The following is a 15,804-nucleotide window of genomic DNA, read 5'->3' on the forward strand; positions in this document are numbered from 1 at the left end:
GCCATTTCCTCATGTGGGAGGCGTTTCCTTTTGTACAGGTCGCTGTAATGCTGTTACCGTGACGACCCAAGCCTTGTTGACCAGATTCATTGCATTTATGATTCACCGTGTCGCCATGGCAATGCTCTGCCTAGGAGTTGCATAGCGGAGAGAGGATGTGTGTGTGTGTGTGTGTGTGTGGGGGAGACCCCAGAGACTTTGTGTGTGTTGATATTTGAGCGTTGTTTTTTTTTTTACCTGCTGTCTGTCAATAGTTTAACCTTTAATGAAGAACATGTTCCTTCTCTCTGTTCATTAGTCACATGTCACCGCTGCGAGCTGCTCCGTCTGCCCACAGTCTGCTGCTGTCAGGCTCAGAGCTGCTCACCTGGAGCAGGATTGTCTCTCGTATGAGGATGCAGTAAACAGCTCCAGACTAGGAAACAACAAAACTTTCTCCTCCAGGTCCATTTACAATCTGTTCTGGCGCTTCCTGCTGTGTTACACAATCCTCCTCAGCAGAAGGAGGTTGCACAACATGTTCAGATTCATATTTCCCTGAGCATTTAGGGCACTTCTCGTCTGTGTTGTCTTTTAGTCGGATTTCAGGCTATTATGTCACGTTAGGACACCACATGAGCACCTCTTCTCCGTTATTAGACCACTGTTGATAGCTACTGACCTCTGCAGACCAGGAACAACCCACAAGAGCTGCAGTTCTTTAGAAGTTCTGATCCAGTAGTCTAGACGTCACGGTTTCATCAAAGTCTCTCAAATTCTTCCACTTGAACATTTTTCCTGCTTCTAACATCGACTTTGAGGACAAAATGTTCAACTTGCTGCCTGATATATCCCACCCACTGAGAGGAGCCATGGTAACCAGATAATCAGTTATTCAGTTCACCTGGTCATAATGTTACGGCTTATCTGTGTACCTCAAAAGAGAAGTATTACCAAAGTTGGTAGGATTCATCCTCTGGGTACCATGACTATGGGTGCCTATTGTAATGGCTTTCCATACTGTGGAGATATTTTACATGGTGGACAGACAAACAGACAAGATCATAACTTGATTAAGAAAGTGTTGATGTACATTATGACCTTTGTTTTTGTTGCCAGATTGAATGGAAATGAATTCTGAACACAGAACAGAAGAGGACTGAGAAGCCTCTCCTCTGTGACTTTGCTCCTCGACTTAAAATGAAAAATCTTTTTATGTCCTAATATTTATTATTCACTGCACGCTCCCCGTCATCTTATCTGTCCTTCTCTTTCCTCATCAAAGACGAGGATGTTAAGATCCCAGCTGACCACATGTGGTGTGTAACAGAGTCTGTCTATACTCTGTTGTGCTCTTCACAAAAGAGCAGCGTTAAATTCCGCTCACATGCTGCACTGTTAGCTGAGCTTTAAGGAGGAATTTGAGCAGCAAAACAAAGATGAGGCTTTCACACAGAATAATTTAGAGTTCATAACCCCGGGAGTTTTACAGTGAGTGACTGTAAAATAAAGACACTGATGCTTCCTTACTTGTGTCTGCTGCATCCAACAATGAGCTCTATTAAAAATGATTGTGTGACTTTGGTAAATTAGTTATTGATTAAATACTTTCAGTGAAGTGTTACGTCTCTCTGCAGCCACATCTGACAGAGTGTAGTTAAAAGACAGGACCGAGGATTTATTGGATTTATTGAGAGAGAGTCAGTGAGAGTCAGTCATGAAAGCATTGACGTTGAAGATGTTGATCAGAACTGAAACGCAAAAACCTGGACCACAACTAAATTATATGTGCAAAGATAACAAAACCAGGTCATTTTCTGAAACCACTTGTCCTCTGGAAGGTTGCCGGGGCGCTGGTGCCTGTCCCAGCTGTCACAGAGTGAGAGGCGGGGTACATCCTGGACATGTCTCCAGTCTATCACAGGGCTAACACAGAGAGACAGACAACCATTCACACTCATTACTGTACATCTAAGACAAATCTAGGACATGTTTGTCCAGTCGCAGTCTTGTCCAAGTCCTGCTGCTCTTTTATTAGCTTTGCATTAGATATATTATTTCCACTTTAACATATAACTTATAGATGTATAAGGACAACATCATCCTGCAGCCAGCAGCGAATAAAAGCAATGAGAAGCATTTATATATATAAGTTTTATGACAACTCACATGGTGATTAAAAAAGGAAATCTTCAAATAAAACACTGTAACGACAAATAAAGAGATCTAACTAATGAGCTCGTGAACAGCTTTTTGCTGAACACGCTGCCCGAGCAGCGATCTGAGCATTAAATGAATTATTAAGATGTAAACAGATACAGATCAGAAATGCTTACCACTAATGTGTGAGCATTACTGGTGTTGTGAGGACATCTTTTCATTCCTGCATTCACGCTGTGGACACTCGTCTCCCTTTTATGTCCAGTAAACCATCACGTCTGTGATTAAATTTAATATGAAGACTTTGTTTGAGGTTAGGATGAAGGTCCAGCATTCAGGAAATGAATACATGTCCTCTGAAGTGATGGAAACTGGACGGTGTGTTCGTCCTCTGCAGTGCTCCTTCTCTGCAGTGGAGGCTGTTACGTAAGAGCAGCAATAAAAATGAGGGAAGGGGGGGTTCCACTGCAACACTGAGGGACCTCCATCAGCACATACACAACCCTGGGTTTCTGTCTTTGACATAATACACTGACGTAATGCATTTAATAACCCTTAACCCTAACCTAATTATAACCTTTATGATAAAACCTGCAGATTTTAACCTTTAAACTAGATGTGGCCCCACGATGTTAGTCCATGCAGAATTTAATAAAATCAAAACCACACACACACAAAACACTGCATGTATGCAGTATAGATTAAAATATTAATATTAATTGCATGTTTTCCACAGTTAATGCAAATTAAGTCAGTCTCTGTCATCTCCTTTAAATCTTTACTTTAAACATACTTTTATCTGAGAACCTTTTCTAATTTTAATTGCATTTTCTTGTCTTGTGCACATTTTATTGTCTTACTTCTTCTTCGGCCATCTTTAATACTTCTTTCCTGCCTTATGTTTCCCCCACATCTCTTTTATTTATTTATTTTTTTTGTCATTTCACACTCCTTTCTTCCCACCGGCTTGTTTTTGTTTCAGTCTCATCCTCCCGTGTTGTTTGTCCTTGTCGTCGATGCGTCACACTCTGTCGTTCATCTTCTTTCCGCAAACCTCAGCAAAAAAATAAAAATAAAAAAATGTAAAAGAAGGCCTCATCACTCTTCTCCCTGCAACACCAGAGGAAGACACGTGGCTTCATGTGTGTGTGTGTGAGAGAGAGAGAGAGACGCTGAGATCATTTAATGCAGGGCAAAGAAACAGAGCAGAAAGTGTAGAGTTTTTTAATATTAACGAGGGCTCAGTCTCCATGGCAACAGATTGTGCAGGTTTGGAGTCAGTGGAAACCAGGATCAGGCCAAGATAAAGTTGTTCAGACTTGTTCAGATATAGATCAGAATATATTTATGAACATGGTCTGCCAGTGGTCGCCCGCAAAATGTCAAATTAGATGTTGGTGAAGTTCAATCAATCAATCTTTATTTATAAAGCACAACACAGCTGTACACAGACATGAGGATATATAAAACACATAGAGCAATTAGAAACAGGATTAAATCATAAAACAATTAATAAAAACAATAAGAACCAACATCTCAAACTGAATTGAAAGCAAAAGAGAAAAATTGTGTTTTAAGAAAGGATTTAAAAAGAAGAAGTGAGTCAGCGTGTGATGTGCCAAGGCAAGTAGTTCCACAGTTTGGGGGCAGGGACCGAAAGGCACGGTCGCCTCTCAACTTCCTTTTTTCGGAAAGGTCAGACAGACAGTGTGGAGCGAGGCCATGGATGCATTTAAATTCATTCATTCACTCATTCATCTTCTGTGACCACTTGTCACACTCACACCTACGGTCAATTTAGAATCACCAATGAACCTAACCAGCATGTCTTTGGACGGTGGGAGGAAGCTGGAGAACCTGGAGAGAACCCACGCAGACACAGGGAGAACATGCAAACTACACACAGAAAGGAACCAGTCGGCCCATGGATTAGAACCCAGAACCTTCTTACAGTGAGGCATCAGTGCTAACCATCACATCACTGTGCCACCCCATTTAAAGTCAAATAAAACATTTTTAAAATGAATCCAGAAACGAGCTGGGAGACAACGAATTGCTGCTAAAATTGGGGTAATGTGTTCTTGTTTTTTGGCAGCATTAAGGTAAATTTAAGCTGTTATAATGATATTATTTTTATTTGATGGCAAGTTGAGACAAACTTCTTTGGTTTAAATCTATAAATAATAAGACTTCAGTCTGACATTTTTAGAAGTAGCCCTTAAATCAGTTTGATTACTGGCCTGTTTCAGCCGATTGGACTGTGTTTTCATTGTTGAGGCTGTGGTTTGTTGAACTGTTGAACTGTAGCTTGTTCTAAAATATGCATAATTTCCCAAAATCAGTCAGTTTAACAGCCTCAAGAACCTCAAGATAAAATCTGCAGTGATTTTGCAGACTTCATACTCGAACTAAAACTGACTTGATCACATGAAATAAACCATCATCGTCTAATCGGCCGTCTGCACGTGTCAGCTGCTGCCATGCACGAGTAGATGTGGGCTCAGATTCACAGCCGGCACGTCTGAGTTCACTCAACTGAAGCATTAATGAAAGTTTAACATTATGCAACAAGCCGGGCTGAATCCACTGCAGGGGCCAGAGATACAACCCCACTGCTACCAAAATCTCATTCTCCATCAGCCTTGAGATGAAAGCGGAGCTCATCCAGCAAAACAATAATTACCAATTTTAATTAAATGAGAAAGAAGAAAAGTAAGTGAGATCTGATTTCACGGCTGCAGGCGGCCGTCACTTCCAGACGGATTTAAGCTCCTTCCTGCAGCCGAAGAACAGCAGTTTACATAATTGACTCAGAGAGAGGCTTTAGAGTTTTCTGGACTGTTAGGAAACCATGTTATAAATAAAATAAATCCTTATTATTTCACTTATCAGCATCAGGTGTAACACTGTGCCCCATTTACTTCAGCCAGCACCACGAACTACTGTGCTACTGGATGCTTTAATGTTCAAATAAATTAGTCAGAATGAGTTATGAAGAGTGTTACGCCCCTCTGCACCTCCACTGGCTTGTGTTTAATCTCAATAAAGGGCCTAGGAGGATCACCTTTCAGCTGCAGAAGCTCACTATGTCTGGCCTGTCAGCTTTTTGTTTTCTTTTGAATGAAATAAACCCTTATTTTTGTAATTCTATCGCACTCGATCTCCTCTTTATGTTGCGCCTCTTGAGCCGGATCGTAACAAGAAGCATGTTTTTCTTTGACTTCTAAGGACATTTATTCATAGATATTCACAGAACCGTCAGACCATCACCCATTTAAGGGGGGAAGGTTGGGATTAAAAGGTGGAGAATAAAAGAAAAGCAGCAGAGCAGAACGAATGCAGGACCAGACTCAAAAAAGGATAAAGATACCATCCCTGCAAAGAAGACCCATCACTTTCCTTTCTCAGGTAGGAAAGAAACAGAAGGTGCCACGAGAGCCGGGATAATCTCTGCTGTGAAATACAGAGCAGCTTTAGTAGGCATGGGGGAACAAAACACTCAGATTATGTGATTTCCTCTGTTGCTGAGATGGAAACTGGTCGTAATAACAGTCATTTATCGCTGCACCGCAGAGACAAAGGCAGCAGAGGAGGTATTATCCTCTTTGTGCTGCACCTTCGTATTCACAGGAACATCTCGCCTGTATTCAAGGTCACATCAGTGGAGCACATGTTCCTTCCTCGTGCCTCTAGTTGCTGTAAACAAGCCCTGAAGGACACCACAGGACCCCTGCTGGACCTCCTGCTGTTTTCCTACATGGAACATAAGTCGATGGTTGTTACTTCGCCCAGGGATCAATGCGAGGATCCTGTTTGTTGATTTTAGCTCTGCGTCCCGACTCCATCCTTCCAACCACATCAGCCTCCACCTGCCAGCGGATCATAAACCTCCTGACTGACCGCTGGTAGAAGCTTTGACCATCCTAACCCAACAACAACCCAGGCCCGTCGTTATCCAGTTTGAAATAAACACAGAACACGTTTTCAGTTTTTCTCTACTTTTATTTTTTTTCATAAATCAAAATGACTTATAAACAGATAAATTATGGCTCTGATACACCGGAGGGGTGAAGACTTCATCTGACCTTCTCGCTCTGAACCAGGTCCTCATAAACACTGGACTGTACCAAGTTTGAATCCCCCCTCTAAGCTACTTTGAACTGCTAAATGATTAGTCTTATCAAAGTTCTTAATAGTCTGGAGCTCATCGAGGCTGAATATTTAAGTTTAAGCAACAGTAGTTTCTCTTGGCAGGAGTAAAACGCTCAGAGACAACGATGATGATGATGATGGACAGATCTCAATCATCTCTGAGCTCAGACACACACAAGAAAAAGGTCTGAAATCTGGAGTAGAAACCTTGACTGAGATGTTTTACAGCTAAATGTGACGGAAACTGTCTTCAAACCGATTTACGACATCAAATGTTTAATCCAAACGGAACAAACTCAGTGTGTTGTTATTAATGTTCAGTCTTTAAAAGGAGTGAGAGAAACAGGAAGTAGGTGATTTCTTTAAAGACAGAATAAAAAACTAAAAAGGTTTAGCTCGGAGGACGAACTCATTAAAGGCTGCAGCATCATCAGCAAAGAGGAGAATAAATCATCGACACCACTTCGTCAAGGTTTAGTTTTGAAGTGTCATTCCTGTTGTTTTCCTTCAGTCTTCTCTCTGATTTATTTAACAACACCAGCGTTCACCTGGATTTCAGTCAATTCTGCCTCCAGAAACCACCAGACAGCAGATGTTTGTTAGGGATTCAGACCAGGACACACAAACACACAGCGGCAGCAGTTTGAGGCAGTTTAAACACCTTTTATACAAGTTTTACAACGGCTGTTTGCTTCAATGCCTTGCTCAAAGACACATCAGCGGAGACTGCTCACATCTAAGATCATTAATGTGGGATTTTATTACAATTTTGTCCTTGCAGTACAAGATTTATTTCTCACAAAATCTTTGCAGCAGAAAGTTTATCTGGAGTCTTTCTCTTGGGAACTGATTCTGCTCCTGCAAAGATCTTCCAAGCCAATCAAATCATTTGGGGGCGGGGCTTCATGTGGTGATGGACAGAAGAGTAACAGTCATAAATGTCAGCTGAGCACCGTGGACTTAAATTTGTTTAAAACTAAATGTCTCTGATTCATTGAAGGACTATCCAGTTGATGTAGAGGTATATTTGTTCTTCGTATTGGTAGAAACTCTCCCCACAATGAAATCCAAATGTTACCAGACTCATATTCTGAACTGAGTCAGGCAGAGTTATTGAAAATGAATCTGCAGATGATAATTATTAGCAGCCGTTGCCTCAAAATGTTGCCGTGTGTCTTTGCCTTCAGACTCGTACAAAAGTAGTCTTGCACCTTTGGAACAGTTTAAGGCCAGAGGTACGTTAACACTACGATAACAATAAAAAAAAGACAGAGCACGGTTTTGAGCAGATGTCTTGGAAATGTTTCTTAATCGTGATGGAAACTTTGGCTCTTACAGGATTCAGACCTGGAATAAAAACTTTCCAAAACAAATCCTCAGTAAAATCCAAAACCAAAAAACAAACATCATCTGGCATTGATCAGTTATAAAAAAACAGAGCAAGCGTGTAAACTGATTGTTGTCTCTTTTTTTTTTTTTTAAACACAGTTATTTTTTCTTTTTCTTGCTTGTAAAATATACACCTTATGTTCAGAGGAGTCCTGCAGAAAAAAACATCGTACCATCATCTGTTTGCGTCATTCTTCTGAAAATAGGATTAAGATACGATCTGTCCTTCTTGTCCTTCATGGATCGTCACGTTCAGCATCATTACAACTCATTATTATTATCATTTTGTTTTTTGTTTTCTTCTCTCTCGATCTTAAACGTACCATTTAAAATAAAAATACAAAAGGTCGTTGACATGCACATTCTCTCCCTCACAGTCTCAGCGTCGAACCTGCAGACGGTGAAGTCCCAGAGCCGCAGACGGAGTTCCTTTAAACGCCGATCCTCTTATTTTATCTGTCACACAGCTGTGCAGCTTTTAACTTCAAATGAAACCGTAAGTGTTATCTTCTTGACTTAAATTCTTCTTTTAGGGCTCATGCAGTTCGCAGGAAGTTCAGAGTTAAAACCAAATAAAAATATTCACGTTTCATGTGGTTGTCTCCTGTTTGGTTTCTCTGCACTGGTTCGACAGCTGCTGGAAACTGAAGACTGAGACGGTAAAAGATGTAAAAACCCAGTTCCTGATTAGACGGTCTAATAAAGGAGATGTCTAGGTGTTTGTTGCTGCATGTTTGGGGTTTGGGGAATTAGAAAGAGGAAATCTTTCCTGAGCTGCTAGCAAAACAAACATGAGTTGCACTGTGAAGTAAATCTGATTCTGCTGCTCTGACTCCTCTTCATCCTCTTCATCCTCTCAGATCTCTGCATCTTTTAACACCAGTGAGAAAGTTGAACAAGAAAGGAATTAAACCTGTACCATGAGTCTGACTTGGAGCCCTGCAGACGCCTCCGTCGGTCTGTCTGCGGCTCCGGGACGAACCAGTGTTTCCTCGTTATAATTAATATTAACAACCTAACTCACAGCTCACACTGCAGACACGACAAAGTACCAAACCTCACCTGCTCCGTGTCAGAAACTACACAAGGTAACGCTACAATCAAATGAATCAATAACCCAACACCCCCCACCCTAACCCCACCTCCCTCCCCATGTCACTCAGACAGAAAGAAAACCTGATTTAAATGAACTGAATGCACTTTTCAGACGATGATGAATTGAATAAAACGGTCAATAGATGGACGATAAAGTCAGAGGATGCTGGTTGGCTGTTGTGGTCCGGGGTGAAAAACAAACAAAAAAACTCCCATGAGTCTTTGGGCTCTGTTCAGGAAGTCTCCCACGCTGAGTTGTTTGTCTCAGCTAAGATGGAGGCGAAGACATCACTGGATCGATCACTGATGTCAGGTACTTCCTGTCCCAATCCAGTGGAGCGTCAAAAGGAATAACTTCCCCTCTTCCTCCCTGTGGGCGGGGGGCAGGTGGGGGGCAACGAGGGTCAAAGGGAGGGAGGGAGTGGTAACGGAAAGAAAGAAGAAGAAGAAGGGGGAAGGAGATGGGAGGCATTCAAACCCAGCCGGCGGACATCACCACCGTCCAGGAGGGATGACCGACACCGACAGACAAAAACGAGGAGTGCAAAGGTCGCGGCTAGCGGTTGTTCTTGGCTGCTTCTTTGGCCGCGATGATGAGAGGAGTCAGACTGGAGAGAGGCTTCGCCATCTTCAGGAACTGATGCTGAGGGAGGAAGAGAGGGGGAGGAGGGGAGATGACGGGGGAGGAGGAACGAGAAAGAGGAAAGGGAGGAAAGAAGGAAATATTTCAGTTAAAAAAAAAGAAACTTCCAAAAATGTCTTTACTCTTTATTCTCTGGTGTTTAGTTCAGTTTGAGAGCTGCTCTGTTTAAGTGTATTTGAATCTAATGCTTTTAATTTAGAATTTAGTTAAACATCTTCCTCTTCTTTGATTCTTATTTATATTTTATATAATTTATATATTCATATTCGTATATTACATGCTGTGACTATTCTGTAGTCCAGAGATCATTGTTTCTACCTGGTGGCCATGTTGATGCATCACATGAAGTCATGAGCACACCACCGCTAGCTAACAGTTAGCATCTAGAAGCCTCAAGGCTAACAGTTAGCAAGCTAAGACAGCTGTAGAAAATGCAAAAACATAATGAAAGGATGAAAAATAAAAACTGCGCTTATATTCTTCCTGGATGTAGCTCTGCGTCGTCTTTTCTCCTTTTTAGTTTCTTCCTTAAATCTGATTTGCTGTTCATCTGAAAACCCTAAAACATCCGTTCAGATGTTCCTATTTAAACCTCACCAGTCTTTTAGATCTGAACAAACCCTAAAAGTACAGTTTTCTTTGTTTCTGTTAGTTTCTTTTTAGAAAAAGCAACAAACTCTTTGACTTCTGCGATATTTAATGTGTTCAGTCCTGGATAACCCTGTAGACGTCTTATGTAACTCTCCCTTCCACACTCTTCAATTAACATTTACCTCAGAGAACAAGGTCTCTCATACGAGGCAGTAATTACAGTGAATTCTTCCCAGTTTCACCTCTGAGTCATCGTACAGTTACACAACTCTGGTTTAATTCTCAGTTCCGCCTCCAGCATCTCTCTACACCTACGTGACTGTCCGACCGCCCCGTCTGAGAGCGGACAGTCACGTAGGTGTAGAGAGATGCTGGACGTTTTAAAACTAATCTGAGGGCTCCAGGAAACAGACGGAGGAGTTAACGGGTATTCAGCTGAAAACAGAAATACGCAGACGTCACATTTCTGTTTCTAACATCAACGTCTGACACACGACGCCTCGAGGAGTGAAACTAAACAGATTAGAGTTCTTTAAGATTCAAGATTTTGTTTTGTTTATTAAGTATTTAAATACACAGAAACTAAATAATATATTTAAGTATTTCCCTTTCATGCTGATTTGTTCTACTCTTTTTAATTTTTACTTTACAGATTAGTGCCTCTAAAATTGAAAGTATATATAAACGTTTGAGCTTAAAACAATATTTAATGTGTACGTCAGAGTATTTGCCCAGTTATTTTGACTCTTTCAGCCCTAAAATATTATTATTTTAATAAAAACATAAAGTGTTATAAGCTAAGATGTGACTATAAACAAAACCATCTAAATAAATTAAAAGCAGCTGATTTAGAAGAGAGTTATTGTCCAGGGTCTTTGAGCTGGAACATTTTAATAGCTGGATTTCTATCTGTTTTTGGGGACGTCCTGTTCTCCTCCTGGATTCACCCTCCTCCTCCTCCTCCTCCTCCTCCTCCTCCTCCTCCTCCTCCTCCTCCTCCTCTGTTGTGTGTTTTGTACCTGCAGCAGCTCTTTAGCCGAGCCTCTCTTCTCCACGTCCATCTCCAGACATCGGTTCAGGAAGTCTCTGAATGTCGTCGACAGCTTCTCCGGGTTCTGAAGCTCCGGAGTCCCGTTGGTTGCTATGAGATACAGCGCCTAAAAAAAACCCCACATAAAGTGGACATGTCAGTTTACGCCACCGTGAGCAGGATCAGGAAATGCTTTGGTGCCATCCAGTGGTGCTTTTAAAAACGACACCGGTCTCAGTTTTTCTTATCAGTCTGATAAATGAAGCCACTCACCCTGAGTGGGTTTTCATTCAGGTACGGCGGCTCCCCCTCCACCATCTCTATCGCCATGATCCCCAGGGACCAGATGTCCACTTTGGGGCCGTAGGCTTTACGGGTCACGACTTCGGGAGCCATCCAGTAGGGAGTCCCGACCATGGTGCTGCGTTTGCTCTGCTCTGGAGTGATCTGAGCGCAGAACCCAAAGTCAGCTGTGAGGAGGAAGAGAGAGGACGGAGTTAGTCTCAAATATAATGAACCAAAAGAAATCAAGACATCGTCGGCACAGTTCTGCGACGTATTTAAGGGGTTCTGTGAATGTTTTCAGCAGATTAATAAATAATAATAAATGCATTGAAAGGAAAGAGGTGAAAGAGTGAGGTGATGTTGACTGACTGAGTTTGACAGAGCCGTCCATGCCCAGCAGGATGTTGTCACTCTTGATGTCTCGATGGATCACCTGGTTGGAGTGGAGGAACTCCAGCGCCTGGAGACACTGGACGGACAAACAGAAGACGTGTCACAAAGAATTCCTCGTTCACACCGTAAACTAACACAAGCAGGTTTTAAATATAAAATATAAAAGACAGACGTGTCCTCTCACCTCTCTGCAGACAGCAGCTATCTGAGCTTCATCCATGCAGGTTTCCGTGACGACATCGGTCAGCGAACCTCCGGCCAGGTACTCCATCACCACCCACAGCTCGTCCCCCACCAGGTAACTAAGGCAACCGGAAATAAATTATCACTTGTTTTACCGTGGTTGATATTTGTACTTCTGTCCGTGGCGTTTTTATGTTTTCGTCCCCACAATGAGACGCTCTGAACGGATTTACGTCCTCACAAAATGAGCAACACAAGCTCTCACACACACAGACACACACCGACACACACAGACACACACCGACACACACCGACACACACAGACACACACAGACACACACAGACACACACAGACACACACAGACACACACACACACAGTAAATCAGCCACATGGAAAATGTTGTTTCCACGGCGATGACAGTGTTATCACCGGCCTCGCATGTGCTCCTCAACGCAGACGGGTAACTACGGTAACCATTCTTTCACTACCTTCCACATACATGTCCAGCTGTTGCCAAGGCAACCGGACAGCCCCTCATCACAGCTCAGTGCCTCCAAGACTAACGGGAATGTTTAGTTCATTGATCAGCCACAACATTATGACCATTATTGTGTAGATCCTCCTTCTGCCTCCAAAACAGCCTGAATGGACAAAGGCCTGGAGGACTCCTCTTCCTCCTTCTCTTTCTTGTATTCCTCCTTCTCCTCTTCATCCTGGGAGTTTTTTTTCTTGCCATCGCATTCATGTTTGCTCTGGGGGTTTCAGGCCAGACGTTGTAAAGCGTCTTGAGACAATATCTATAGTTATTGACGCTATATAAATTAAACTGAATTGAAAAATAGAATTTTATTCCTCCTTCTTTTCTTCTTGCTCCTCCTCCTCCTCCTCCTCTTTCTTCACTTTCTCCTTCTCTTCTTCCTTATCCTCTTCCTGCTCCTCCTCTTTCTTCTCCTCCTTCCTCCTTTTCTTTTTCCTGTTCCTCTAATAGCTACTGACAACTACAGACCAGGACCATCCCACAACAGCTGTAGTTTTGGAGATGTTCTCACCCAGTCCTCTAAAAGTCTCTTAATCATTCCACTTGAACATTTTTCCTGCTTCTAAAATCAACTTTAAGGAACTTGCTCCCTGATATAACGTTCTCACTGATAATCACATAACCAGTCAGTGGTCATAATGTTATGGCTGCTCTGTGTACAGCACTGTATTAAAAACCAGCGCTGCTTCAATAAATCCAGTGTCTGATACTGGTGGTCTCACCTGTCCAGGTAGTTGACTATGTTGGGGTTCTTGTTTTCCCTCATCACCAGAATCTCATTGATGATCAGCTCCTTCTTGGGCTGCTGCTGCAGATTCATCTGTTTAATGGCGACCTGTGACGGAGAGAATAAAGGAAACGCTTACTACAAGAAAATGTGACGAGCCGGTGGAGGCTCACAGACTAATCCTCAGAGAGTGAAACTGACGAGGATTAGTGTGACGGACGAGACGAGCTGCTTTAGAATGAACCTGGAAGTCTCAGTAAATGAAACCAGACTCAAATCCAGTTACTCCATTATATCGTCGCTGTTCAAACTCCAGCTGAACCTCCAGCTCTCTTCCCTCCAGACGCTGCTCCATTTTACCCGATTAAAGGCTCTGCGTGGAGGTTTTCAACTTCCTGCTTCAAGTTTCAACTTGATTAGTCCCTAGAATGTGCAGTTTAAATCCTTTATGAGTCACTTCAGCATCCGCTTATCCTTTAAAGCGTCTACAGATTCTGGCCTTTCAGTAAACATTTAAACATTAAGCTTCCTCTCTGGCTTCAGGAAGTGTCCATGTAACTGTAACTGATCTTAACGTCTCTATTCAGTCACCACATAATTAAATGTACGTCTCCTGTTGATGTAAAAGAGAAATAACTTGTGTTCTGGTTGGATTTACAGCAGCAAGCAGCTTAATTCAAAGACATCTCAAACGCTACTAACAGGACTTCCACCTTATCATTATCAATAAATGTTATAAATGAAAATGTGAAATCTACCTCCTGTCCGGTGGCGATGTCTATAGCCGTGTACACCGTCCCAGACGCCCTGAAAACAAAGACAGAGTTAAAACATTTACAGCAGGAGGTTTAGTTCTGATCGGTCTCTTTAGGAAAAGATTCGGTCAAACAGGAGAAGATTTATTAGTTAAGATGAATTCACCCCTTTTGCCTTGTCCTTCTTTCTTGTATTATTTTTTCTTACTTTATTTCTTTATTGTTTGTTGCTTTCTCTTTCCTTCCTTCTTTCTTTCTTGTCATTGTTTTTTCACCAGCACCACGGACAGCGCTCCTCATCACACCAGGAGGAGTAAAGGAAACACTGTGTGAAGGTAACGGGACACTCACCCCTGTCCGATCTTCTCAAAGCGCGTATATTTCTTCTTGGGGTCTCCGACACTCACGATGGTCCCTGAGTTAAAGAAAGAAAGAGAAAGAGAGAGAGAGAGAGAGAGAGAGAGAGAGAGAGAGAGAGAGAGAGAGAGAGAGAGAGAGAGAGAGAGAGAGAGAGAGAGAGAGAGAGAGAGAGAGAGAGAGAAACGACAAACACAACAAGTTCAGATCTGAAAGAGGCAGTAAAACGAGAAGCTGAAAGGTTTAAACGTGGACTTGACTTGAGTCTGAATGAATAGAAGAGTCAGAGAGTTTCTATCCATTCTGATCCTACGCTATGTTCATCACACTCAATGCAGCATGCTGACTGGGAGAAAGAGGTGGAGAGAGAGGGAGGAGGAGGAGGAGGAGAGAGAGGGAGGAAGAGGAGGAGGAGGATGAAGAGGATGGAGAGAGGGGGAGGAGGAGGAGAGAGAGATGGAGAGAGAGGGAGGAGGAGGAGGAGAAGGACGGAGAGAGATGGAGAGAGAGGGAGGAGGAGGAGGAGGAGGAGAGAGAGGGAGGAGAGAGAGGGAGGAGGAGGAGGAGGAGGAGAGAGGGGGAGGAGGAGGAGAGAGGAGGAGGAGGAGGAGGAGGAGGAGGAGGAGGAAGAGATGGAGAGAGAGGCAGGAGGAGGAGTTGGAGAGAGATGGAGGAGGAGGAGAGAGAGGGAGGGAGGAGGAGGAGGAGAAAGAGATGGAAAGAGAGGGAGGAGGAGGAGGAGGAGGAGAGATGGAGAGAGAGGGAGGAGAAGGAGAGAGAGGGAGAGAGAGGGAGGAGGAGGAGGAGAAAGAGATGGAGATGGACAGGCATGGGAGAAAGAGATGGAGAGAGAGGGAGGAGGAGAAGGAGGAGGAGGAGGAGGAGGAGAGAGAGGGAGGAGGGGAAAGAGATGGAGAGAGAGGGAGGAGGAGGAGAAGGAGGAGAGAGAGAGATGGAGGGAGAGGGAGGGGGAGGAGAAGGAGGAGAGAGAGAGATGGAGGGAGAGGGAGGGGGAGGAGAAGGAGGTGGAAAGAGAGGGAGGAGGAGGAGGAGAAAGAGATGGAGATGGAGGAGGAGGAGAAAGAGATGGAAAACAGGAAGGAATGAGAAATGGACAAAACAGAGAGGAAGAAAGGAAGAAGGATAAAGAAAACAAGAAAGAAAGAAAGAAAGAGTTATTGCTGGAAGGATTTATATAGAGACAAAAAATAAACAACTGAAAGAAACAATGAACGTTAGTTAATGGTGGAAGGATGTGAAGAGAAAGAAAGAAAGAAAGAAAGAAAGAAAGAAAGAAAGAAAGAGAGAAAGAAAGAAAGAGAGAAAGGAGGGCAGCTCCGTCTGCCAATCAGTAATCAGAGTCCACAGCAGGAAAGTGATTAAAGGTCAAAACTTGGAGTAACTCTGTCTGAGATGATGGACAGAGACAACGACCAATCAGATGTGAGGACTGAACAGAGGGGGGCGGGGCAAAGGGTCTCAGGTCTGTCAATCAAACAGATGGACAGACAGACAGTTTCCTGGT

General features: G+C 43.0%; 1 protein-coding gene across 1 annotated transcript in view; it reads right to left on the reverse strand.

The window, feature by feature from the left end:
- Positions 1-8,901: 8,901 nt before the first annotated feature.
- Positions 8,902-15,804, reverse strand: part of pak1 (p21 protein (Cdc42/Rac)-activated kinase 1) — a 40,809-nt gene continuing 33,906 nt past the window's right edge. Inside the window, exons 9-16 of the mRNA XM_084558752.1 lie at positions 14,274-14,337; positions 13,926-13,974; positions 13,163-13,275; positions 11,902-12,019; positions 11,694-11,793; positions 11,313-11,509; positions 11,029-11,166; positions 8,902-9,418 (exon numbers count right to left, since the gene is read on the reverse strand). Of these exons, the coding sequence (XP_084414878.1) occupies positions 9,332-9,418; positions 11,029-11,166; positions 11,313-11,509; positions 11,694-11,793; positions 11,902-12,019; positions 13,163-13,275; positions 13,926-13,974; positions 14,274-14,337 (866 nt within the window). The 3' untranslated portion in view covers positions 8,902-9,331. The remainder of the gene's footprint in view (positions 9,419-11,028; positions 11,167-11,312; positions 11,510-11,693; positions 11,794-11,901; positions 12,020-13,162; positions 13,276-13,925; positions 13,975-14,273; positions 14,338-15,804) is intronic.

This window comes from Chelon labrosus (genome assembly GCF_963514085.1).
Source record: "Chelon labrosus genome assembly, chromosome: 13".
Lineage (NCBI taxonomy): Eukaryota > Metazoa > Chordata > Actinopteri > Mugiliformes > Mugilidae > Chelon > Chelon labrosus.